The sequence below is a fragment of the Thermobia domestica genome, chromosome 8, assembly GCF_964235325.1.
Source record: "Thermobia domestica chromosome 8, izTheDome1.hap1.1, whole genome shotgun sequence".
Classification (NCBI taxonomy): domain Eukaryota; kingdom Metazoa; phylum Arthropoda; class Insecta; order Zygentoma; family Lepismatidae; genus Thermobia; species Thermobia domestica.
This window is the reverse complement of record NC_137461.1, coordinates 16,977,318-17,004,848: the sequence shown is the minus strand read 5'-3', so window position 1 is coordinate 17,004,848 and position 27,531 is coordinate 16,977,318. Positions and strand designations below refer to the sequence as shown.

Below are 27,531 nucleotides of genomic sequence, written 5' to 3'. Positions count from 1 at the left end.
TTTCATAGTCACCAGTATTTAAAAAGAACATGCTCCTTGGAACTCGTTCTTTTACAGGAACGATATCATGAACCGCGTTGTTTAACCGTAGGAAGAATTACGACCTTATTTCCTTTGTTTTTAAGAGAACGTGATTAAAAAAAAAAAAAAAATATTTCACAGTTACTCAATGAGCAGATACGCTTTCGTATGTGAAATTTTATTGAATTGACAATTATGCTAGACAGCTTGTATGTAGATTCTGAAATATGAATTAGTAAATAAAGTTTAGAAGAAATATGAAATGTTTTTTATGCTTATCTCTGTTGTAAATGAAAAAAAAAAAAAAGACACCGAGTGAAAAACCTAAAACATACTGTAAGACAGGAGTTTCATAGTTGAGAAATGATTAAAAAAATGAATCAAAAGATTGTGATCTTGGCCAAGAATTAGTTTTTGGATCAGGGGCCACAAATTTTTTGAACGGAACCTAAATCAAGTTTTCGTACTTTTTACAGAATAAGCACATATTACTGAGTTAAGTGATAGCTTGGGTTTGGCTACACTATATGTAGTACTCCAGATATAAGGCGTACAAGAAAATTTTTGATTGAAATATATTGCATCTTTTAATGAATTTTTGGATCAGGGGCCAGAGAATTTTTGAATGGCCTTTAAATTAAGATTTCGTATTTATTACAGAATAAACACATCATACTGAGTTAAGTGATAGTTTGGGTTTAGCTAAACTATATGTAGTTCTCCAGATATAAGGCCTACAAGAAAATTTTTGCCTGAAATATATTGGATCTTTTGATCCAAAAAACCTAAAACATACTGTAAGACACACGTTTGATAATTACGAAAGAAAGCTCCAATTTGCTGAAGTACGGATTTTATACACCTTTTGAATTTATGGAAGAAAAATTGACAAACATTACTATTAAGTATAATTATGTAATAATAATAATTTTAAAAAAACTCAAATGAGCATATCGAAAAATTCAACATCAAATTTCAAGACACATTTTCTGAGGTAAGGACATATACTACGTCGAACGCTTTAGTTAACATTTTCATACAACATACATGCATACGCAAGTGTTTTGTTTCGACACACTTGCATTTAGTATTTCGAAGGAAATACAATACTTGAAAGTTTTTATAAGAAAAGGCTCTGTTGTCTTCTAAGAGAAGGTAATCTTAATATTGATTGTTTAGTTAATAATTAATTCTGATTCGCACAGAAACCAATTCAACAGTTTTCCTTACTATTTATTAAGTGTTAGTAGACTATATGGTTTGTGTTTTGTTTCATTGATTATAGTCAAACTGCATACAACTATGATTAACAGTGTGATGTGCTCAGTTGTTCGTAGCAGTCGGTTTCCTATTAAATCAAGTACCAAGTAGATTTTTATATTTTCAAGCCCAAATGTATATTCCGTTTATTCCTGTCTGTTCCGTTTATTTTAACTTCACTGACTCCACATAGTAAATTCCTCATTAACTCAAGGTTGTTTTCCAGAATTGTGGAAGCGAGCGAAGATGGTTCCACTGCCCAAGAAGACAGTTGTACAGTCGCTTGATGAACTTCGTCCCATCAGTATACTTCCAATTATCTCCAAAGTACTAGAAAAGGTAGCATTTCAGCAATTAACATCTTATATCAATAAAAATGAAATATTGCCTGTTACTCAATCCGGCTTCCGTAAAGAACATAGCACAACCACAGCCCTTTTAGAAATTACAGATTCAATTTTGAATTCAATAGAAAATTCAATGGCAACAGTTTTGGTCTTGTTGGATCTTTCGAAGGCTTTCGATCTGGTAAATCATAAACTCCTTCTGGCCAAAATGAAATATTACAATTTCTCGGAATCAGTTATTAAATGGTTCCACAGCTATCTCTCTTGTAGACAGCAGCAAGTAATACTAAGAGGAGAAAAGACTCAGGTATCTACTCCATCCCTGATAAAGGCAGGAGTTCCGCAAGGTTCAATATTAGGTCCCCTATTATTTTCACTCTTTTCAGCAGATCTTTCTACAGTCATAAAACATTCATCAGTTCACTTCTATGCGGATGATACACAGATCTTCATCAGTAGTACGCCTGAAAATATTATGAATACAATAGAGTTACTTAATACGGATCTTTTAGCTGTTAACAACTGCTGCGTTAAGAATGGTCTTTTACTTAATCCATTATTTATTTATTTATTTATTTATTTGCCAAAGTTCCAGATACAGCAAGGCAGCCATTTTACACTGAAACTATATAACAGAATATAAAATTAACAATAACAAGTATAAACAAAAAGCTATATAAAGGTCCATAAGTGTAGCAATAACAAATTGAAATAAAACTAAGGTTCCATAAGTGTAGCAATAATTTCCTGTCGGAAAACATTCTCAGGTTTAAAAATATCCACGTCAGAAGCAATGGAGTTAAATTCACAAGCAAGTCTATAGAACAAAGAACGCTGAATAATTGATAATCGAGGCGTGTTGCAATGAAGTAGTTCACTATTTCTAGTTCTTCTTGCAGGTACCCGAATATTAAATTTAGAGATCAGTTCTTCAGTTCTAAATTTCCCATTTAGAATTTTATGAAGAAACATCATATCAAATAACATGCGACGAGATGAAGGTGTACGGATGCCAAGAACAGTCAACAATTCAGGTTTACTTAAACAGCGTACAGAAGGTATTCTTTTCCTGACAATGGCAAGAAAGAAATTTAGAACTGAGTCAATGCGAGAGAGAGTTGATACGCTAGCCATACTCCAAATGGTGGAACAGTACTCTATTTTGGTTGAAATGAACGTTTTATAGAATATACTTAAGGCTGTAATATCCCTAATCTCTGTAAACCTGTACAGGAGACCTAATAATCGCATAGCACTCTTGGTCATGGCAGCAATGTGATCAGCAAACAGAAGTCTTTCGTCGAACACAACCCCGAGATCCTTCTGAGATGAGACCTTAGCAATAGGATCATCTCCAATGAAGTAGGTAGAAGGGATTTTGTTTTTCTTTAATGAAAATGTAATGGTAGAAGATTTAAAGGGATTTACTTTTAGATTCCACATGCTACACCAGTCCAGAAGATCTGAGAGGTTTTTTTGCAGTTCAATCACATCTTGAGCTGTCCTAATTTCCCGAAATATTTTGCAGTCGTCAGCAAAGAGAAGAATTTTGGTATCAGATAACTTAAGATAAGACGGGAGATCATCTATGAAGAGAAGGAAAAGAAGTGGGCCTAGAATACTACCCTGCGGAACACCAGAGAGAACAGGAACAAAATTCGAAGCAGATCCAGAGAGAACAACACGTTGTTCACGTTCGGTGAGATAGTCTCGTAACAATGAGAAGAAGTTGCCGTGAATATTAAATCTATGTGCTAGTTTATGAAGAAGAAGGTTAGTGTCAATGCGATCGAAAGCTTTAGTTAGGTCTAGATAGATTACATCAAGTTGTGTATTATTGGACAGAGATTTAACTGCTTCCGAAAGTAATAAAGATAAATTTGTGATAGTAGAACTGCCAGGAAGAAAGCCATGTTGAGCAGGATCTAAGTAGGGTGAAACAAATTTATGCAATCTATCTTTGATTATTTTCTCGCACACCACAGAAAGGATGGGCAAGAGAGAAATGGGTCTGTATGATGAAACATTGTTCGCGCTGCCAGATTTCAAAATAGGTACAATATTAGCCTGTTTCCACGATCTAGGAAAAACACCTTCACTAAAGCATCTATTTAAAAATCGTGATAAAGGGTTGGCCAGAGATTCTGTAGTATTACGTAAGAAGATTGAACTGATATTGTCAGGACCAGGAGAACGATTCAAAGGTAAAGAAGAAAGAAGATGCCTTACCTCATCAGGAGAAGTACTGAGTGAAGACAACGAGTGTGAACAAACTTGCTGAACAGGGGGAAGCGGCGTAGGAGTAGTCTGAACACAAAAATTCTTGTAGAAATAATCACTAAAAATATGAACTCTATTTTCACCAGTTGCTACAAAAAATCGAGTCGTGAAAAATTTCTTCAGGAATGCGGGAAGCACTTCTTCTTGAATTTATGAGGGACCAAAATCTGTTTGGATTTGTAGAAATATCAGATGTTATACTGGCAATATAGTTTTCATATTTTATTTTAAGCAACTGTTTTGAGTAACGTCTTATCTCAGAAAATTTCTTATATGTATTCTCATTAGGATGTTGCTTCCACAGTGACCATGACAGTTTTTTGTTTTTTAAAACGGATCGCGCCTCCGAATCAAACCATGGAGGGTACCCACTAGACTTACATTTCTTTTTAGGAACAAAGTCTTCACATGCTGCATGTACAATATCATTGAGGAAATCCAGGGCTTCATTGACAGAACCCACTTCAAGAATGTCCCATGGAATAAGAGACAGGGCACGATTAATGTCAACCCAAGGGGCTTTCCTCCACAAAGGAGCTCGATGCTTACTAGATGAGTAATATTTATTAATTCTGTGAACTTTTTTTATGTGGAATAAGGCCTCCAAGCTTTCATGATCAGAAGAGAACAGATTAAGTGATGGAGTGATAACACATTTATCGAGCGAAGACAACACATAGTCTAGTATCCTATTTCCCCTTGTATTGTACATATTGTGTTGGGCGAGTCTCAGTCCATGAATAAAATTTTCCAGGAACCAAGTCTCTTGTAGGTCGGTGGGAATAGCTGTTCGTTCATCGGACCACTTGATGTGCATGTCAAAGTCACCAAAAAGTAAAACATCTCCTTCCGAAAGTGCAGCTAGTGTAGAATCCCGGCAGGCTTCCAGAAGGGCCATAGGACTAGTTTTGTGCGGACGATAAAAATAGCCAATCAGCAGTTTTTTACGTGGATTAATACGCACTTCAGCCCAAACTATTTCACACGCCGTTTTCAAGTCTTCCCTCAGTCTACTCGGCCACTTAGAATGAACGCACACAGATACTCCACCTGCATGAGTTCCTCGATCGCTCCTATAGATATTAAAGTATTGAAATAGAGGAATTTCAGCACTCGATACATTTTCATTTAACCACGTTTCACTGAGAATAACACAATCGTAGGTCAGAAATTCTGGTATATTAAGTGCACAGTCAAACAGTTTATTCTTAACAGATTGCACATTTTGGTAGTAGCATTTAAAAGTAATATCGTTTGGATGCTCATTAGAAGTTGGGCCAGGATTTAACTGAATATCACCACACAGTAAAATTTTTAGTATTAAGAAATGTATATTTTTATTAGCACTTTTTCGAACACAGGTCTCTTGTGGGATGTAGGTTACAAATCTGAAGACTGAAGTATAGGCGCCTGATGAAACAGAAAATGGACAAAAAACAATCTCAGAATCACCATAGGTTTGTCTCTCATTGAAGCGATTTTCATATGCGATAACTCTCCAGCGTAGCAGCGTATTAAAACAAAGTACGTAAGCCAAAATTGCAGTAAGAATTGTAAAAGTCACAGTGTAGTCACAAAGAGATTTAAATGACTTCATATTTACCATATAATGAAAACAAATCACAAAACACAAGTAACATTAATAAGTTTCTGGACTAAACCTGGTAACACTTTCGATAGGTCAATTACAATACCAACACTCTTTGAGAAATGAGTTTCCAACCCTGAGTTTTGTACTCCGTGTGTAGACCCCGTACAAATCTCCATGTGGTTAGCAAGATGGCCATGATTGTAATAGAATATTTACTGTAAGTGTTTGAAAATGAATTCTGATCAAATAAATAAACGAAACACTTATAAACTCCTTTCTAAGTAATGTCGCACTCAATGAAAATATATTAATAATCGATCGCCAGTTCAAAATTAGGATATAAGTTAACGAAGAAAAATGTAAACACATAGATGTTATGCACTTGCAAGTACATGGAAATAAATCACAATTTAAGCACTTAACGTGCAAACTGAGGTTACACTTTCCACTGAGACACACACGAAGTATTCACAAAAACTTGTACACAGTTCAGAAAGTCCACAAAGGAGTATAACCACAGAAAGTTCACAATAAATGCAGAGCAGTAGAGCGACCACACTTCAAGAAGCTCTCCAGTTCATTAAAATGTGTTTTCACTGTATTGGGAACATCACATCAGTTGTGCAAAGTCAACCCTGATGACCTAAAAGTAACTGTAGTGAATTCCAATATTCCATTTTCTCCCTTTGTAAAAGATCTAGGCTTAATAATAGACCAAGGGCTTAGCTGGAATAAACACATTTCTGAACAGTGTATTAAAGCTAAGCGCATCTTACGACAGCTTTATAAATTAAAAGGCTATTTGTCGCAAGAAACAAGACTATATTTTGTTAACACTCTCATTTTGCCTGTTCGACTCCTGCGATTCAATATATGGTAGCTCTTTCTCCACTCAAAATACTAGGGCAATTCAGAAAATACAGAATTACTCTATACGCTTCTCTCTCAATCACAGAAAGTTTCAGCATATTCTGCCGGTACTTAATGAAAACAATATCCTAACCATGTCCCACAGACGATATCTCCGATACTGTTGTTTACTATACAAAATAAATTCACATAAAACACCACCTTACTTGCATCATAAATTAACATGTAGATCAGAAATTCACCGTTACAATACCCGAGGAAGTAATAAACTGAATATGCCCCGGCATTCTTTAAAAATAACAAGAGAAGGCATTTTCAATTTCGGCAGTAAGAATCTGGAACTCCCTACCAAAGTCAATCACTGACAAACCATATAATTCATTTAAATCATCACTCCAAACGTTATTATTTAGAGATCAGAGACAAAGCATTGGCACACATGAAAGGTTTACTACAGTATGAACTTGGTAAAAATAGGATTAGCAGTATTAGTTTTTTTTTTTTTTTTCACATTTACATTTACTGTGTGTGTTGTTTATCCTTAGTATTATTGAATGTATCATGATATGTTGTTATTTGTATCTTGTATCTTATTTGTGTCTTTATTTTTTTTTTCTTTCTTTTCTTTGTAATGATGACAAGGGTTAGGTGGCAGTGCAGCCTCCGGCTGAACCTCGACCGCTGAAATAAAGAGAAATTCAATTCAATTCAATTCAAATGTATTTTCCTTCGTTCAGTAAATGTGTTTATAAAATACAGTACTGTTATTCATTCAGTATTGTACGTTCAATCGAATTTTTCTTTCGTTTTCTGATTTCCTCCCATTAATACACATACACGGTATGATCAAAAAGTACATTGAATGTAGTTGCACAGTGCCATCTGTCGATGTTATATCCATTTCAACTAGTAAGCCCGGTAGGCTAAACCTTTAGTACAGTCAGTGTCGAGTTTGAACGAGTTGTGACATGTTAGTTGGCTTCCAGAGGCAGAAGAGTGAGGACGTGTTAAAAGTCTCTGTCGCGCGCCAACTTTAAATTTTGTTCTAACCTATAAGAGTGTGCCAAAGAAGCAGAACGAAATATCAAAATCAGTATATGGGGATGAAGCGGTGGCATTGAAGACTGTTTACAAGTGCTATAAGCGATTCAAAAGCGGCAAGGGATCGGTTGAAAACGAGCAAAGATCGAGACGTCCTTCGATGTCAAAAACAGATGAGAACGTGCAAAAAATGGCACAAATGATTTATTCAAGCAGGCGTGACTATTCGAGAGCTTTCCGAACAACTAAACATCTCGTATGGGTCTGTGAAAAGCATTTTAACCGTCGATTAAATAGGCAAATGGCTTCCTTCTTCACCACCGTGCCACACCTTACTTTTGATCTGCGAATTTTTGGCCGGAAAAGTGTTCTTGTCTATCCACATACGCCTTACTGCCATACGACTTCTGGCTCTTCCCAAAAATTAAAACCATGTTTAAATGACAAAGTTTTAACAACATCCCTGACACTGAGAGTGCCAAGACAGATGAGCTGAATCCCCTTCCAGAGATAATTCCAGTCATGAATTCAACGTTGTGATAAGTGCATTGCTAGCCAAGAACAATACTTTCATGAAGATTGAATCAAATTGCATGTAACCTTATTGCTTTGTTTCTAATAAAATGATTCACCGTACTTTTTGATCACACCTCGTACACCATAAATAATTCACCGTACTTTTTGATCACACCTCGTACACCATAATTCACCGTACTTTTTGACCACACCTCGCACACCATAAATAATTCACCGTACTTTTTGATCACACCTCGTACACCATAAATAATTCACCGTACTTTTTGACCACACTTCGTACACCATAAATAATTCATCGTACTTTTTGATCACACCTCGTACACCATAAATAATTCACCGTACTTTTTCATCACACCTCGTACACCATAAATAAGTATGTGATTTGTGCGATAATGTACTGTGCTTTATTAAATACACAGTATTTCATTCAACTAAGTTAGTCACTGGAGAAGCCTACGGTCGAAACTTCTGATTTTGGTAACTTAAAATTATTGAGGTACTACACTGTAAGCCTTTTTAACTATTATACACATGTTATATAACTTAGGGGGTATGAAATAGTGATTTTCATTTTAACCGATTTTTTCGTTATTCGACCAGACTCCGGTCCTTTGGTAGTCGGTTAACAGCGAGTGTACTGTATCAGGCATCAATAAGCACTGTCTTGTTTTTCTCACATGGTGTGTAAATCCCACTTGAGCACTACTTCTTTATTTCTTGAAGACACCAGTAATTTTATTTTTTAAAATAATATTAAAAATGCGTCCATTACTTTCTTTAAATATATAAAAAGAGATTTTTACAACTATAATTTAAAAGTATTTGAAACATATATATATATATATATATATATATATATATATATATATATATATATATATATATATACAAGTGGCCCAAAAGTAGGTACATACTCTACATTGATCAAATATAACATTCTAGTTTATAGGTTTATTTGCTTCTGCTGTTCCGAGCTTAAGAGATAAGTAAACACATTAAGAGCAAATAATAAAGAAACTGAGTCTACCTGATGGATAAAAATAAGAAATGATATAAAAAGCAATGAGTTGATCAGTACGGGACTGTATACCTACTTTTGGACCACCCTGTATGTATATATATATATATATATGTAGGCTGAGCAATAAAGACGGTTATGAGGTGAATACAACAGCAAGGCACATCTGTGTAATGGGAGAAGTGATGAATAGATCGAGCAAGTTTGAAGGCCATGACGTCAGGAATATGTCTTGGCAGCCTTTCAAGCACATGTAGTTCCAGTTTCGCATAAGGCAACGTGGAAGTGACACGCAAAGAACAGTACAGAAATTCTGTTGACTATCTTGCAAAGATCAACGTTCCATGTGTTCCTACCTCATCCTCCATATAACCTTGATTTAGCCTATTATTTCTTTCTTTTTCCAACTTCCGTGGACGGGGTTTTGCATCTTCAGGGACAGTGGTGAAAGATGCGGAAGCGATTTTGAAGGTTCTGTCCAAAATGGCTTCCAGCATGCCTTTGATGAGTGGCAGAAACGTTGGGACAAGTGCATTGTATGTAACGGGACTATTTTGAAAAAGACCATTAACATTTGGAAGATTAGTACAAGATTATGTTATTACATTTGGAGGATTATGTTTTATTCATTTATAAGCATTCTTTATCGATCATCCCTCGTATATATATTAAAGGTAGGAAAGAAAGGGAAGAGGAGAAAGGAAGAAAAAACAGAAAAGTGGAGAAAGTTACCCTGCCACCACTCTTCTTCCTCAGCAATTTAATAAAAAAAAGAAAAAAGGGAGATAAGAAGAGAAACCAAGGAAAAGAGAGAGAAAGAAGAAAGGAAAGGGGCAAAAAGCACAGAGAGAATATTCTAGCCTCCTTCGCCTCTCCTTCTCTTTTCTCAAGAAAGGAAGAGAGTGAGATGCAATTGTTCTTCTTTTTCCTTATTCTCGATTTCCTTCCATCTTTCCCTCTACTTTTCTCTTTCTCTCTTTATCTTTCTTTCCAGCCTCTTTTCTTCTCTCTCTCTCTCTTGGGATGGAAAGGCTAACGAAACGAAATGAAATGAAATCTTTTAACTTTTACGTCCCACGTTTATGCCGGCTATGCAAAAGGAGACGGTGATGATGAGAAATGAAGGAAACGGTGTAATGAATAAAGTGGCAGGAAACGGGATAACTGCGAGAAAACCCACGGATATGGTGTTTGACTACCACAAAGTTCACTTAGCACGAGCTGGGATCGAACCAAGAACTCCATGCATCAGAGGTGAACGCTCCACCACTGAGCCACCGCGGCAAAGGGCTAATTAAGGAGAATCTTGCCCTCTCTTTCTAGGACAAGAGAGAGAGAGAGTAGGAAAAAAAGAAAGAAAAGAATACAATAGGTATTTTCTTCCCTTCTTCTTTCTGCAGGGTCGGATCCAGATATTTTTGACAAGGGTGCACCAATAACTACCAGTACATTTGAATTAAATTTGAATTTTTTAAATGCCATCTGTGGTGTGAATGAGGAATTGCCCTGAAAATGCTCAATGTGTGGTCTCGGAAATCGAACCCAAGACTTTCCGAATGCAAAGTCAACGTTTTACCAACTGAGCAACAACCACTTCGTATCGGTACAATTTTCAATATAATACATAACAGTATATATAGTATAATTAGCTCGCTGCTTTAGATTAGGGACATCTTTGATCATGTACCCTTGGAATATGATGGATACTTGAATCGTACAGAATCCTTATGAAAGTGTTGCTATTTTCACTGCTAGCTTCTCATTTTAGATAGTGTATATTTACAACGAAGGCGGATGAAGGGGGGTACGTAAATCCCCTTATATATATATATATATATATATATATATATATATATGTGTGTGTGTGTGTGTGTGTGCAAGAATCAGCAATAAACGTTTTTTAACAAGACCACGCACTAGCACACAGAAATAAATAGTTGTTTAAATTACAATTTTATTAACAAGTTACAAGTTATTTTATATATATATATATATATATATATATATATATATATATATATATTACATACTTGTAAGAAACTAGAAATTGGAACAGAATATTGAATTACCAGTACACTCTCGCTTTCTCTTTTTCCATATGCACACAACATAATATACAAACAATTTAAGAGATCACAATTTTATACACAAAATAACACACAAATTACACAAATAGACGAAAATACATGGAAGTCAAATCATAACGCACTCCCTCACGTAAATGTAAACATTTGAGGTAACCGTCAAAATTCACTGGGACGTCTTTTCTTATAATGTTTTTTAGAAACTAATGTTTGTGTTTAAAAGACTAGAAAATAAGGTCCCGATTTAGTCACGTAAATACACATAAATACACAAACCATGATTTTGATGTAAGCGAATGTACCACGGTTTCGAATGTCTTCTTCATCACAGTTTTACTCTACTTTCTCTTTCGTTACGCTCAGCTTTTTCCTAATCCAGTTTTTAATGTGTCTCAAAGACAAGATAACAGGGATTCCCACAGGCAAGAACAATGGAATGTACACAGCATATCTGAAAAACAAAGATAATTAACGTTAGCCTCTTATTTAATAACCACTTAGAAACTGGTAGGTGTTTTATTTCATTTATTTATTCATCTATTACACTTAATCTTTGATTTTTCAATAATGTCGTGATTAGAACAAAGAAATTCTAAAATGGAAATGGAAAATGAATTACGGTACTTAAGAATATGATCAAAACTACTTGTACAGATTGTTAACCTTGTCCATATCTCTATATATAAAAGAAGTATATAAAAGAAGTGGTACTAAATGAGTGAGTGAGTTCCTGAGCAACGCCTAGACCAAACCGCTTAAGCTAGAAACTTCAGGTCATAGGATCTGTGACTTAAGGTCCCACTAAGGAGGGATATTTGTAAATTTGACAGGGAAGAAGCGGGCAAGAGAGGTGTCAATTATTATCTTAAAATGCCCATATCTCGGCGTATAAGAGAAAAAGGGTGGTAATTACAATTATTATAATAAGATATTCCGAGGCATATAATATATATATATATATATATATATATATATATATATATATATATATATATATATATATATATATATATATATATATATATATATATATATATATATCGGAATCTCTTAAGTTAGACGCATGGCATTTTCATTTAAAATAATTATACATGTGTTTCACCGTTTTTATTACGACTTATTACCTAGAATACTCAAAGACGTGTTTCAGCGTTGTTTGACATTTTTCATAGCATAGAAAGGAAAAACGCGGGAAGAAGAAAAGAGTAGAGAAGAGGTTGCATTTGTTATAATAAGATGGATATATCTCCAAATCCTTTAAGATTATAGATATATTAGAGGGATATGAGAAGTGCGAGGCCGTAGGCCGAGTAAATATTGGGGTCTAAGGGGTCGAAGTCCCCAGTTAGCCGAAGGCTAGTATCTATATATACGCGTATAAAAACATAAAAATTAATGTAACGAGTTTGTCCGTGATGGGAGAGTTATGTGGAAATATTGTATTATCATTTGATTGACGTATCTGTACAAAATTTCAGAGCTGTAGTTAGTATGGAAGTGAGTAAGAATTAAATCACTCAAATAAACACAAAAAGTAACGTAACGCAATAAGAGCATTTACAAACAAAAAAAAAGCTGACGTTTTCGCTGAATACTTCACCAGATACGGAACGCATGAAATAGAAAAAAATAAAATACAGAGTTTAGTAGAGGAAGACGAAACTAATGGAACGTGAATCGGTAAGACTGGATGAGAGAAATAAAACATAAAGAGAATAAAATGTGTATTAATAATACGCTTTACAGTTACTTTCTTTGTTCCTTTTTAGTTTTCTATTCCCCACTTCTTATCCTATATGAAGAACCTTTTAGCGAAAGTGTTGATTTCTTTTCTTTTGTTTCTTTCTTTCTTTGTTCAGTGTTTTGTGATTATTTTTCACCATTTCCTGGTAAGTAATTCATTTTCCATTCACACACTAGGATCCCTTTGTCAGAATATATAATATATAGCAAAACATTTTGAATCAAAGTACATTATGAAGGGCTCCCACACGTCCCAGACTTATATAATCTGTTACCCCAAAATTTGTTCAAAATTCCAAGTGTGTCGGTTTTTCTTCAAAGTATAAATCAGTACCATTCATGTGATATTTAAAAAAGGCAGCTCCTTTTAGTTACTTTTGTTGTGTGTGGAGCTACTATTTCAGCAAAACAAGTGCATAATTATGACTATATATTTTCATAGTGTGTTCCAGTTTTGGTGTAAATTTTCATAGGATGTTCCGATTTTTGCCGTAAATTTTCATAGGATGTCAAGTTTTTGCTGTAAATTTCCAAAGGGTGTTCCGGTTTTTGGTGTAAATTTCTATAGTGTGTTCCAGTTTTGGAGTAAATTTTCATGTGTTCCAGTTTTGGTGTAAATTTTCATAGGATGTTCCAGTTTTTAGTGCAAATTTTCATAGAGTGTCCAGTTTTTAGTGTAAATTTTCATAGTGTGATCTGGTTTTTGGTGTAAATTTTCATAAGGTGTCCGGATTTTAGTGTAAATATTCATAGTATGTTCTGGTTTCTGGTGGAAAGTTTCATAGGGTGTTCCGGTTTTTGGTGTAAATTTTCATAGTGTATTCCGTTTCTTGGTGTAAATTTTTATAGTGTGTCCGGTTTTTTAATCTGAAAATCTGAAAGCTCTAATTACAGGTTAGTAAGGAAGACAAGAAATTTAATCATTAAAGAACAGAATAAGCAGTTTTAATATTTCACTTGAAAGTAACAATCGTTCCAAGTATGTTTCGTGTCATTTTCAGCTCGCAGTGTAAGAATACGGGAGTTTACAGTATCACTCCAAGTCTACGTGTATGCGTGTGTATGTGGTACTTCGTTTCTCGGTAACTGCTGGCCGGACCCAGACAAAATTTGGTGAACAAATAACTCATCACCAAAGAACTAAAGATCACTATATTTGGTGGAAAGCTTGCCCAGGCACAGACTCGGCTCGACAACACAGGCTGCGTTCCAGTTTTCCACGCTGGCAGCTTCAGAGTTTGGTTCACTTCGGCTTGTTTTGTTTTTGAAAATTACTTTAAAACTTTATATAGATGGAAACTTGAGCTGTGCTTGTTTATGAAATGCATTTACTTATTTGTAACGGACCATTTCAGCTTTGTTCATTTTATTTCAATGTTAATGTTTCAATGTTTGGTTCATGTTTATTATTTGTTAATTACTTCATGTTTATGTTGTACAATTGTCTCTCTGACACATAAATAATCTTTGAAATTTGATTTTTTTTTTTAAATTAAGTTTGAAAAGAGGAAAGAAAGTGTGTAATATATAGTATATTGTCTTAAAACAAAAGTAACTACCAAATAAATTTGAAAAATAATTTTGTGTATTTTTAAACCACAAAATAATCACCTAAGGATATAAATTACAATTATTTATTCTTCTGTTTTCTATATTTTGTGAAAGGGATTTGTTGCCAGGAAGTTTAAAAGAAAAAATGATGTATATGTAAATCAACGTTCACCGGAATCCTACAGGTAACATCAGCTGTACGAAAATACATTGGATGTAAGATTCATTCACGTCTGAATATCCAAGTTTTCTTTTTATTGGTATTTAGTTCAGCGTAACTATGTGCACGATATTCATCAGATTTATTAGCTACATCCAAGTAGGTACTACTTCCGAGGGTCATGCCGTCGTAGTTCCGAGTCTTCACAATCGAAACAAAATGATATATTTTAGTTTTACGTCCCACGATTATCTTTTTAGGCTAACGGAGACGCTGAAGATAAGAATAAACGAAATGGTAAAATGAATTAAGTGGGAGGAAACGGGAGAACCCCATGAATACACACGCACATGGTGTTTGGCGCGAGCTAGGATCAAACCACGGACCGCACGCATCACACGTAAACGTTCTAACACTATGTTAACGCGATCCCTCAAGTGTTTCTCATCGATATGTGCCAGAGAAATATTGGTTTTAAAATCGGTCACTTCAATTTTCAAACGGTCCTAACTCGTTTGAATAGGCACTTTTTTTTGTATCTTTTCATGTAAAGAAACTACCTGTATTACTTTGATTGTGTTAAATGGACACACCCTGTATATACGAAACATTTCTACGAAGAAAGAAAACAAAATACTAAAGATATGGAAATATCCGAACAAAATAACCACTTACTTTTGGTCATCTGGGAAGTAAAGCAAAGCAAGCAGAGAGGAATCTGTGAATGCTGTTTCTGCAGAGAGGAATGCCTCCTTTGATGCGTTGAATCCTTCTAGAAGCTCTGCATTCTCCAGATGCTGTGCCACTCTCTCCACGGCATCTACCGCTCGGTAGATATACATTCCTACGTCATCATTGATCACTATATTGCTGATCTCACCAAGCAACTGAGACAGAGACTGAAAAACAAAATACACATTTTCACCTCTACGCCTTTACCAAATCATAAAGGAAAAAATTAAATGAAATATTTCAGATTTATGTCCCACGTATGTTTGGCGTTGGCTAAAGAAAAAGAATGAATAATGAAACTGAATGATTATGTAAGAATTGGTGGGATAAAACAGGAGAACCATGGGAAAACTCACGCACACGTTGTTATCTGCTACAAAGTCACGGCCTGGGAACAAACTACGGACCCCTCGCACTAGAGATGAACACCTACCTTTGAGCCACCGTGCCCTCTAAAAGGAATACGTATTGAAGTAAAAGCAATTACTTTTTTCTCGTTACTTCACCTCCTATAATATTAAAATTCCGTGACCCATCCTTTCTAATTTATTTATTTAACAAATTCCCAGATACAGCATAACTTTGCCATTTTACACAGAATGAAATATTTCAGTATATAATGTTCGAGATTAAGCCCTTTAGACTAAGGGATACGATGATTAAGGCAAGTGAGTGATGATGGAAGATTTGGCGAAATCAGAAAGTAGGAAAAAACGGAAGAACCCCAAGAAAACCCACGGACACGATGGTGTTCACCACAAACTTACTTAGCCGCGGATCGAACCAGGGACCCCGTACACCAGAGGTAAGCGCTTTACCACTGAGCCACCGTGCCCTCTCTGTTTTGATTAAGGTGCATTGTCAATACAGTCACTGCAGTTTCTGAAAATAACAACAATAAGGAGGAATATGATAAAATCAGGATTTGTACTGTAGAATATGATGTACGAATTTCAGCAAGGTGAAGTATGCGTCGACCTAACAACGAACTCGGATTGCTACTCTTAGTAGTATACAGACAGGGCGGTTTATGTTGCACTGAGCTAGTGAAGCATGAAAAACAAACAGGAAATGAGTGAGTATCCATCGTGACGTCAACTGGCGCAATATAAACAGATGATTGCATTTAAGCGAGGTCTACGGGAAGGCAACGTTTGGTACTGCGACACTGGTGTGCGTGAAGAGCATGCTGTCAAGGCAGTGATGCGTTCATGAAAACAAAGGATGGAAGACAGAAGTAGTGATTATCGGACAGTGGACCACACTATCTGACCACAGGATAAAAATCTTTGAGTTTTACGTCCCACGGTTATGCCGGTTAGGCTAAAGGAGACGGTGATGATGAAGAATGAATGAAATGGTGGAATGAAGACAGTGAGAGGAAACGGGAGAAGCCCGAGGAAACCCACGCAAGCGGTGTTTGTCCACCACAAAGTTCACTTGGCAGGGGCTGGGATCGAACCCGGGACCCCAAGCACCAGAGGTGAACGCTTTAACACTGAGCCACCGCGGCCCCCGACCACAGAATAGAATGACAGACATCGTGTCTGAGTGGCCGTGACAAACTGTACAGGTTCATCAAAATGTTATCCACGGTGGAGAATGAAGATTTGCCTGGATTTATGGTGATGGCGTTTGCTGAACCTGGACTGGTGGTATTCATGTCATTGCATCGACTTCCATTGGCATAGTGCAACAAACGCCTCAGGGTACAATCGGGACGTGAATACCCTTGGTGATAAGAAGCAGCCGGTCATGTTTCTACACAAGCTCCGCTTCCACATCTTCTATACTGATAGCTGCATACGCATTAGAAGCTATGATGGTAAGCGCAATTGCCAGCATGCCTTGTTGAACGGCATAGCGGACATACAGATGTTACATTCAGTGCGATTTACACTGCTACTTATTGAGGGCAACCTCAGTGATGAATGTTATATGAAATGAAATGAAATTTTTGAGTTTTACGTCCCACGGTTATGCCGGTTAGGCTAAAGGAGACGGTGAAGATGAGAGATGAATGAAATGGTGGAATGAAGAAAGTGGGAGGAAACGGGAGAACCCCGAGAAAACCCACGCACACGGTGTTTGTCCACCACAAAGTTCACTTGGCAGGAGCAGGGTTTGAACCCGAGACCCCATGCACCAGAGGTGAACGCTCTACCACTGAGCCACCGCGGCCCCCTGACTGTTATATGAGTGAAGATCTACAGGACAAGGTACTGCCTTCTCTTGAGACAACTCTAGACACCATATTACAGCAGGACAATCGCCAACTACATATATTCCAGAATGTGCCAGTCTTCTTCAAGGAACGACAGCTGCTGCTGCTTTCCAGGCCTGCAGGGTTGCCCGATATTCTATACATCAAATATGTGTGGAATATCGTTGGTCACCATCTTAGTAGCCACTATTCTCCAGCAAATATTGTGGATGCCTTGTAGACAAGTATATGAGAAGCGTGACAGACGATTCTTAAGAAGCATATGCAACGCCTGTCCGATTCGATGCCACAACATATAAAGACTCTGACTGCACCACATGGAGACTTAGTAACTACTTATTTATCAAGATCAGAGGTGTTGCACAATTCTGAAATTGTAATCAGTTCTACGAAACCATGTAACGAAATATTTTGTGTAAATTTCGTTCCACTCATACGTGTCTTCCTTGGCGATGGAACTTACAATCGCACAGAGAACTGAATAGGCGAATTTACGCTTAGTTAGGTGTTCTTTGCATACACTGATACTTTGTTTAATAAGGGAAACGTCCCACGTTATGCTCTATACGCTTAAAGGCTAACGAAGATGGACCATACATTATCACATTCAAGATAATGCTGATGATTAAGAGCAGAATGAAAAGAAACAGTAGCGTCTTCTCTGGGTGTGCAAGTCGTGTGTTAACGAAAAATGAAGAAAAGAGTATTTTAATTTAATTAAACGGATCGTCAGAACTTGGGATTTTTTATTTTCAACGAGAGAGAATCAACTGTTGAAGTGTAAAAGAACAGAGAAGTGCTGTGCGGTGTCCGTCATGTTTTGAGGAGGCAACTCTGCGAGTAAGTCGTTGGCAACGCTTTGGCTGAATTTTCACTGCTTTAGAAGACTCCTATTGCGCATGCGCTTCGTGTTTCTCACCTCGTGCTTGTGTGATCCAAGGCGTTGGTTAGGAAATCAACGTCTTGAGTTTTCTGCTTCTCTCTAGCGTTGCCAAGTCTGTAGATTTATTTGTGGATGTACGGATATTTTATAGCAATGCGGAAAACATTTTTTGGGGAGAGAGGGGGTATGATCTAGTCACTTTTTTTATTGCTAAACGTATCATTCAATTCAAAAGTTAATGGTGCAATCGACTTCTTTCTATAATACGTGTAAGGGACGGTGAAAAGAAACCTCATTTTTTTCTCGATCCAAGTTGTGTTGGAAGTGTCAGTTAATTAATGAAAAAAAAAAAAAAAAATGGACGTTAAGCTACAGGCATTCTACCTTTTTAGTTCCCTAATTTTCATTTACTTTGTCGTTAGTGGGTCATCCTCAAGACTTACGGTTTTGGGCCCCTATTACTATTTCTAAAGCAGTAATCCAGAGGTTTCTACGCAAAGAAAGACGACTTGAGCTGAAATTCACGTAATTGTAAGTAAATAATTGCTTGTTTTTGATTTTCAGTTTCATATTTTGAGGGTATATTTACTTATAGTATAATTATTATAATTAATTGTATTCCTTACGTAATAACATTCTCCTTGATTGCTCTTTATAATTTCCAGACTAAATTGTTAGAAGGAAATTGCTATTTATAGGTTGGCGTAAATAGGACATTATGCAGTGACGATCATGGTTCCTTACTTTCGAAAATTGCGAGAACTTCCAGATACAGACTATATTCAGGAAATCAATGGGTGGGCAAAGGATAGTCACTATTAAATACTCGTATGCTGAATGCGAATGTCACTAAAATAGTTATGCGTAAATTGAGGTAAATTTATAACAAAATTTTTGATCAGTAAAAAATGTGGGTGGACCCATCTTTGCTCCTGGGAAGAGGGGGTTCCCCCTAAAGTATCGCCTATGGTTGTGAGGGTTAATATATTTTTCCTTTCTTGCCAACGCCCTAACATCCATGTCAGGAGACGCTACTGAAAAGAAACAACATAATATCAACAAAACTCATGACATAGTGTTGTCGACCAGAAACTACAAAGAGTATTCAATAAGTTTTGTACAGATACGTATAATATTTTTATTACATGCAATATGGTGATGAAATATTAGGTGAACATACTTTGATCGTTTGGCTTGAAAATGGTAATAATTGTTCTTTCCTAATGTTCACAGGTAAACTACAATGGACACTTAAGTAGACATCAAGACCCGACGATGGTCGGTAATGGAATTCCTGTTCAAAACCAGTGATGAATCAGCCACATTAATTCATAGGAAGTAGCTTCCGGTTTATGAAGATCACACATTGGGCCGTTCTAGTATCCAACGTTGGTTGCAGCGTTTTTTTTTTTTTTTTTTTTTTTAAATAAAAAAAAACTACACTTTCCAGATCAGGCCAGTAAATTATGGCCTCTCTTTTCTGGGATCAGTATGGTGTCATTTTCATAGACTTCTTGGAGCATGGCTCCACAATTAACAAGGAGTGTTAATGTTTGTCAGTGGATAAGGTACGACGTACTCTCAAGACCAAGAGACTGGAGCTGCAAGGTAAGGTAATCAGACTCTATCATAACAGTGCCAAGCCTCACACAGGTATGATGACACAGCAGCAAGTCATAAAAAATAGAATGGGAAATCGTCTTTCAGCCTGCCTATAGTCCGGACTTAGTTCCTTCGGATTTCTTCCGTTTGGTCATTTGAAGGTCTATCCACGAACTAAAAAAAAATCGACAAAGACAAGACCCTCATTTCTTGTGTGAAACAATAGTGTGAAAGTCAGCCACCAGAATTTTACCAACGTGCATTCAAAGCATGGAAATAACGTTAAACGAGATACGTCACAGTAGACGGAGGCTACATTGAGTGACATGGTCTTGTAGCCAAAGGATAAAAATACGTTCACCTAACATTTCATCATCATATTGGAACTAATAACAATATTATAACCATCTGTGCAAAACTTACTGAAACGCCCCTTGTATCAGAAAAAAATCATGATATCGTGTTGTCTAAAAGAAATTATTAAGAAAATTCATAACATGACATTGTCAACCAGAAACTATCAAGAATATTCATGACATGGTGTTGTCAACTAGAAACTACCAAGAAAACTCATGACACGGTGTTGTTTACCAGAAACTATCAAGAAAACTCATGACATAGTGTTATCAACCAGAAACTATCAGGAGAACTAATGACATGGTGTTGTCTACCAGAAACTAACTAACTGCATGAGCTGAGAATATACTTGAGCATAATATGCAACTCATTTGAATCTAATTGTTAAGAAATTATTGAAATATTTCCTTGATCGCGTTTATAAGGGTTTCGCTGTGCAGTTTTAACGACTCATTCTGTGCCCTTGTTCACTAGGTTAAGTCACTCATAGAAAATCGAATTACTTCATTTTACACTTCTGGTGCAAGGGTTCTTACACTGAAAAAGAGCTATAGCAAGTAAAATAAAATGGTTCTGCAAGTGACACTGTGAAAAATTACATATAGGTCAAAACAAAAGGAATATTTCTACCGCGAAAGTTGAACATAGTCGTGCTACTAGGAGTCTCAATCCTCAACAATTATCTGAACTATCATTATCATCATCATACGTATTCTGCCGTTATTGTCAGGTCACTTACAGCAACTAAGAACCTTCCATGCTCTACTGTCTTCCGTTAACTTCTTCATTTTCACGTATGATTTTTCTGTTTTGATATCATCCATCAACTGTAGTCTCCTTCGCCCCCTCCCTCTATTTCCCGACACTATACCCTTTAACATGTCCCTCATGATACAGTTCCTTCTTAGCCAATGTCAAAACCAGTTTATCTTTCTCTTCTTAATAATATCTAAAATTGTTCTTTTCTCCCCTACTGCCACTATTTGTAACACCTTCTCATTCCTTTTCGGCTCGACCTAAATAATTCTCTCCATTCTTCTTCACACCCACACTTCGAAAACTTCCAGTCATTTCTCATATTTTTGCATAATCAGGGTGTCTACCAAAATTCCAAAATGAAATTTCGTGACTTATTCGTGACCTTTTCTTTACTATACCATAAGATTTCGTAACATTCAAAAACTAATAACAGTACCTATATTCTTTAGAACTTTATCGCATCTCTACTTTCAAAGGCTGTCCCCTGAAGCGATAAGAACTTGGTGTCTTCTCACATCACTTTCAATATATTCAGTGTATATGGTCTGTTTTGTTCGGTAACTAACCACAGCAACGCTCACAAATCCACTTATCTTAAAATTACATACCTAAATATACATGATGTACGTATATTGACAAATCCTTTAAAAATGTCACATTGATTGTAAACAGTTGTACTGATGGATTCTATCTCTTTTTTAAGTTGGGTAATATTGTTTTACCCTGTTTTGAACTTTTTGGAACTCCTTCTGCAATGCTTCGACTTCCTCTTCGGTCTGCTGGAAAAATCTCTTTTTCTTCTTCTTCAACTCTTTAAGGTATTCCATCTGATCCCGGTATTCTGCTTCCATCTTGATTTTGTTTTTTGTCTTCCGTGTCCCTTTCTGAATTTTTCATGCACGCGATAGAAGCGTGCTTTGCTTGTGATTTGGTAGCGTCTAAAGACAACCATAGACATTTTTGATAGTGAATTTTGACGTTTTATAAAACAAAATTTTCCAGTCTCTACTTATATTTGTACAGATAAGAAAAAAAATCGTGACCCAAAAGCTGGGTTTCGTGACTTTTTCTTCACCTTCATGACCGTTTTCTGATTTCGTGACTTTTTCGTAACTTTTGTGACCGATACACACCCTGGTAATGTTCATGTTTCTGTCCCATACAGTTCATACTCCACATGAAGCATTTTATAAATCTTTTTCTCAACTCTTTATTCAAGGTCCCACACAATGGTCTTTTTTTTTCTCTTAAATGTTTCTTTCGCCATTCCTATCCTTGCTTTTATTTCACGTTCACACTTCATATAACCACTAATAATATTATCCAGGTATCGAAAACTAGTTACCTGTTCTATTTTTTCTCCCCTCCTAATTCTGCGAAAATCTTTGAGTTTTACGTCCCACGGTTATGCCGGTTAGGCTAAAGGAGCCTCCTAATTCTGCATTTGACATCAACCCATTCGTTTTAATCACCATTGCTTCTGTCTTTCTAACATTTATTTTTTATCCCATATTCTTCACAGCCCTTCCTCATGTTTTCTAATATCTTGTTTATTTTCTCTTCAGATTCTCTAACAAGCGCCATATCATTTGCAAACCGTATACACCTAATCATTCTACTTCCTACTGAAATACAGTCTTCATTTTGTAGGCTATTTTTCACTATCTCTTCTAGATAGATATTAAATAATGTAGGCAAGACACAGCATCACTGTCATTATATGTTAGGAAAAATAAACATAATATTGCTAGCAAAAAACTACGACTGAACGCAAAGTTAAGAAGTCTTCTTACACTCAATCTGGACAGAGCGGAAAATAACCTGATTTGGAGTGGTCTTTCTTCCTCATACTGTCCCGTCGGTTGAAATGAAAGAACAACAACAACAATGAACAGTGATTAGCTTCTTAAGTTACGACGGTTCATTTACCATGCGATTCTTTAACTTGGTTTATTTACTTTGAACAATTTTTATCCTTTACATCTTTCTGCATGTTTTTACCTTTCCCATCTTTTTCAAACTTAAGAAAGCTGATGGTGAGGACAGTATTCCTTGAAAACGTTCCTTAATCCTTATTACAGTATGAAACTTTCTTTTTTTTTTTTTCTATGGTAACTATCACTGATCACAGGTTGTGCTTCTAGAAAATTCTCTTTCGGATATTTCTTTTATGAAGGAACTGAAAATTGAACGATTCTTCTCAGGAAAGACAAAACGTATTGACGTCTAATGTCAAAAAATTTATTACATCTAGGTATATTATAATGATCACACACTCAATAATATCTTAAATTATCATTTATAGTTTCATTTTTGTACTTATGTTTAAAGTTAAGTGCATAAGTTGCATCAAAAAAAGCAGCAGCTTAAAAATGGAAAGACTTTCGCATTGTGGTATTTTCAGAAGGATCATTAAATCTGTAATTCTCTCATAAAGAAATCTTCGGAAAATATTATAACTAACCAATTTATCATTTTCATACTGAATTCTCTATGTCTGTGTGTCTGTCTGTCTATTATTTGCATTTTTTTTTCAATGTTGAGCCCTCCATTCGATAGAGTATCAAAACCTATCTGAGAAAGTGATGACATTTTTCGCATCACTCTTACCATTCCCGAGATATTGGCCAAAAAATGGCCGATTTCCGGAGATTTAAGGAGCCATATCTCGGGACCATAAGTTATAGAGAGATGATATTGGTGTTGATCAATACCTAAGATGATAGTAAATATTTTAGTACCAAATAGTAACGGGTCACCACTATCCAACTGGCCACTGACTAATTGGCCAGTGGCCACCAGTTAATATGGGTACCAAAATGTTTACCATTCTCTTAGGCATTGATTAACATTAATATCATCTCTCTACGACTTGCCATTACGAGATATTGGCCAAAAAATAGTTCCGATTTCGGGAGATTTAAGGAACCATATCTCGGGAACCGTAAGTCAGAGAGAGATCATATTGGTGTTGATCAATGCCGAAGAAAATAGTGAACATTTTGGTCCTAACTAGTAACCGATGACCACTGGCCAGCTGGCCTTCGTTTCCCAGATATTGGCCCAAGTTCGAATTTCAAAAGATTTAGGGAGCCATATCTCGGGAACCGTTAAGTAATAGAGAGACGATATTTTACGAGAAACAGAAGAAGGTGCAGATAAAAAGATTTACATGCAGGAACAATCACAGTTATCCTTCCCGGTCCATTTCTCCATTCTTTTAAGTTCGTTTTGGCAATGCTCTTGAAGCATTCCCAACTGTTTTTTCCTAGAACTTTTGCACCAAAAATTCAAAATGTCTTTAAACAGTAATTCGATGTTCATGTGAATGACTTAACCAGATGAACAAGGTCACAGACCAAACGGTTTGAAACAGTACAGGAAAACTACTTGAGACTCAATCAACGAAGAAAGGTGTTTTACTTATTTCTTAACAATTACGCGACCTGAGCTGGACACAGTAAATTTTCGCACCAGAGATAAGAAAGCCATACCTCTTTTACTAAATAAAGAAATGAGATGAACCTACATCCTTAATTCAGCGACCCAAAATTAGACTAAAGGAGAGGGATGATTGATGAAAACTGAATGGATACAGAACAAATGGTAAAATGAGAATTTTAGTGAAACTGGGAGAAGCGCAAGAAAACGATTATGTCCATCACAAATACTGGAATCAAACCCGAATCGCTCTATCATTGAACCACCGTACCCCTGTCAAATAAGGGAAAGAATAAATATTTTTATACTCTACCTGCAACGTTAATTGAGCCGAAGTCACCTGCTCTAAAGTCCTGATTCTCATTAGCAGGTCGAGCTCCCACTCCCGAGGTTTCACCGTACGAACAGGTAACAATTCAGTTCCTGATAATGGCTCCTGAAAAAAAAAAAAAATACATAGTTAAAAATAGCAGTAATCCTTAGAAATTATGACGAAATAAATAAATGAATATTACAGTTTAAGAGATATCCTTAAATTCCAGCAATCCTCTTATCGATTTCCTCACAGTAACAAATATTATACGAAATCTAATTTTAAAAAATATTATTTTGATTTGTACCTCCCTTGTCAAATAATACAGCTACTGCTTTCTACTTTCGCGCGCAGCTTTTCACCGAAGTTAATAATGAACAGTGCGTCGAAAAGAGAGACTATTTTGCTTAAAGTTACTTTGGAACTGATAACTCAAAAACACTTACTGCCTCGACTCAGCAGTGGTTTTATACTTATTAAAAAAAATAAAAATAAAAATAAAGTGGACCTTCAGCAAGGTTCTTGAAAATAAAATTGAGATTCTCAAACATAAACAAAGCAAAACTGAAAATTTTATGTCAGTTATATACCATAAAGTAACTTCATGGGATGTGGCTCTACAGAGAAATACTCTGTAATCATAACACAAAGAGTGAAAAAGTGACTGACTGGACCAGGACATGAAACCGTAACCTTTGGCATGCCGTGCCGATGCGTTAACCACCACACCACCCAGTCCGCTTCCCAGAACAGCCACAGGCAACCGTCACAACCGTCATGTGCTCGGAATATGGACATAGGATTGTCCAATCACAGCAAGGGTCTATGGTAAAACCCGCGTGGTTCGAGGTGAGAGCACTGACTTTGAGAGTAAGTGACTATTTTGGGAAGCGGACTGGGTGGTGTAGTGCTTAACGCATCGGCACGGCATGTCGGAGGTCCCGGGTTCGAGTCCCGCTCTAGTCAGTCACTTTTTCACACTTTGTGTTAGAATTCGCACCTGTAGAGGATTTGGTGTGTAAAATAAAAAGGCCAGTTGTTCCTCCTTTCATTAGTATATCTGTAATCATAGTTTGCAGAAGTGTTATAGCTGTTAATGGCTTTGAAACTACTGGGTTTTTAAGTGTTTAGTACTTAATTTATTTTAATCTACTAAATGCACATTCTGAATACAAAGTAATTTATTTCCAGTTCAAAGATAAAATAATGCATTAAAAATACTCGTCAAAATACTTATAAATAAAGATCGGTTGTTAGTCAAACTGCCTATTCTTTAATATTAAAGATGTGATCAAAAATAACGTTTTAAAGTTTATATAGGCGGTTATAGTTTCAATTTAAGACAATTTTATTTTGCCTATTTCGCCTATTTCTGCCTAAACAATAGCTCCAGTGCCCACTGTTGCCTATTGTGTGCATTTTCTTCAAAATAAGACTTTATTGGGGAAAAGTATATAATTTAGTATTTCAAGAAAGGATTCTGTCTCTTCCGAGAAAAGATGTTGTAGAACTTTGGACTGCTACCTGTAGTGATAAAGTGCTATAAAACTTTGGAGTGCTGTATGTACTGCTAAATGTACAAAATTTGGATTGTTATGTGTAGTGATAAAGTGCTGTAGAGAATGTATTTACCAAATATACATGGAATATATGTCAAGCTTCATTTTTATATATACAGTAAAAGAAGATATTAACCAACAGATATGTTTATATATTCTTTGAACATTATCTATCACTGGAATTTATTTTTTAATTGTATTGAGTATTTATCTTTATTGTTTCAAGTTACATTTTAGTGCCTATTTTTTAAATTTTAAGCGCCTATTTGCCTCCCTATTTTCCAAGTTTTTAATGCCTAAACATCTGGTCTCTACTTATAAAGGTTTCTTCTACGTAATGACCGAGGATTTACATCACCAATCCAGAATAATTGGAGAAGCAACAAGTAAATATTGATTTTACTTTTCTTCCTTGAAGCAACAAGAAGGAAGGTCCTACATGATATGATATAATGTTTTGCAGCTAGGAATGTTGCAATCCATCCATCTTAGTACAGATATTTCTACCTATGAAAGAACTGAAGATTTAACGATTCATTATACACGGTGAGTAGATCAGAGAACAATCATTTAAATACATTATAGGAAACTCGGTTTCATTTCCTAATGAGAATTATTGTAGTTTGAATTGCACTTGAAATTATATCTTCAATTTAATGAATCACAATTATGTCCTTTTAGAGTCTGCCTTATTAAAAAGAATACAAAATTTACATTTTTTTTCTGCTTGTTTTTCATAAATGAAATGAGATAATAAAATGCAACTTACCACAATCATAGAAAATGTTATTCTACAACAGAAAATATGAACCTGAAGAATTTTCAGTGTTGCCATCCATAGTCATTACAGTGTTGCCAGGAAAGCAATTTCCCCAAAATCTATGTTAAGGCAGCGATTATAGAAACGAATTCAACTGCATTTGATTACGTATCATGTTTTGGTATCCTGTAAACTACTTCTTAAATAGTAGTTGTATTTAGTTTGTAATAAACAAAATAGTTTTAACATCTGTTATTAAAATTAAATAATAATGTTATGTAAAAAGTAGTTCACAGGATTCCAAAACAACACGATACGAAATCAAATGCAGTTGAATTCGTTCCTTTAGTCGTTGCCTTACCTTAGATTTTGGGGAAATTATTATTCTGGCAACACTG

The 27,531-nt window shown here is 35.9% G+C and overlaps 2 protein-coding genes across 2 annotated transcripts in view; both read right to left on the bottom strand.

The window, feature by feature from the left end:
* Window positions 1-2,043: 2,043 nt before the first annotated feature.
* LOC145691866 (uncharacterized) lies at window positions 2,044-9,462 on the bottom strand. The gene is made up of 4 exons (XM_081767175.1): window positions 9,322-9,462; window positions 4,290-5,196; window positions 2,860-3,997; window positions 2,044-2,092 (listed from the first exon to the last, which is right to left on the bottom strand). The coding sequence occupies exons 1-4, from the start codon at window positions 9,460-9,462 to the stop codon at window positions 2,044-2,046; spliced, it is 2,235 nt and encodes a 744-aa protein (XP_081623301.1).
* A 1,829-nt stretch (window positions 9,463-11,291) lies between these two features.
* Window positions 11,292-27,531, bottom strand: part of PIG-S (phosphatidylinositol glycan anchor biosynthesis class S) — a 75,510-nt gene continuing 59,270 nt past the window's right edge. Inside the window, exons 7-9 of the mRNA XM_081768142.1 lie at window positions 24,815-24,937; window positions 15,179-15,402; window positions 11,292-11,500 (exon numbers count right to left, since the gene is read on the bottom strand). Of these exons, the coding sequence (XP_081624268.1) occupies window positions 11,383-11,500; window positions 15,179-15,402; window positions 24,815-24,937 (465 nt within the window). The 3' untranslated portion in view covers window positions 11,292-11,382. The remainder of the gene's footprint in view (window positions 11,501-15,178; window positions 15,403-24,814; window positions 24,938-27,531) is intronic.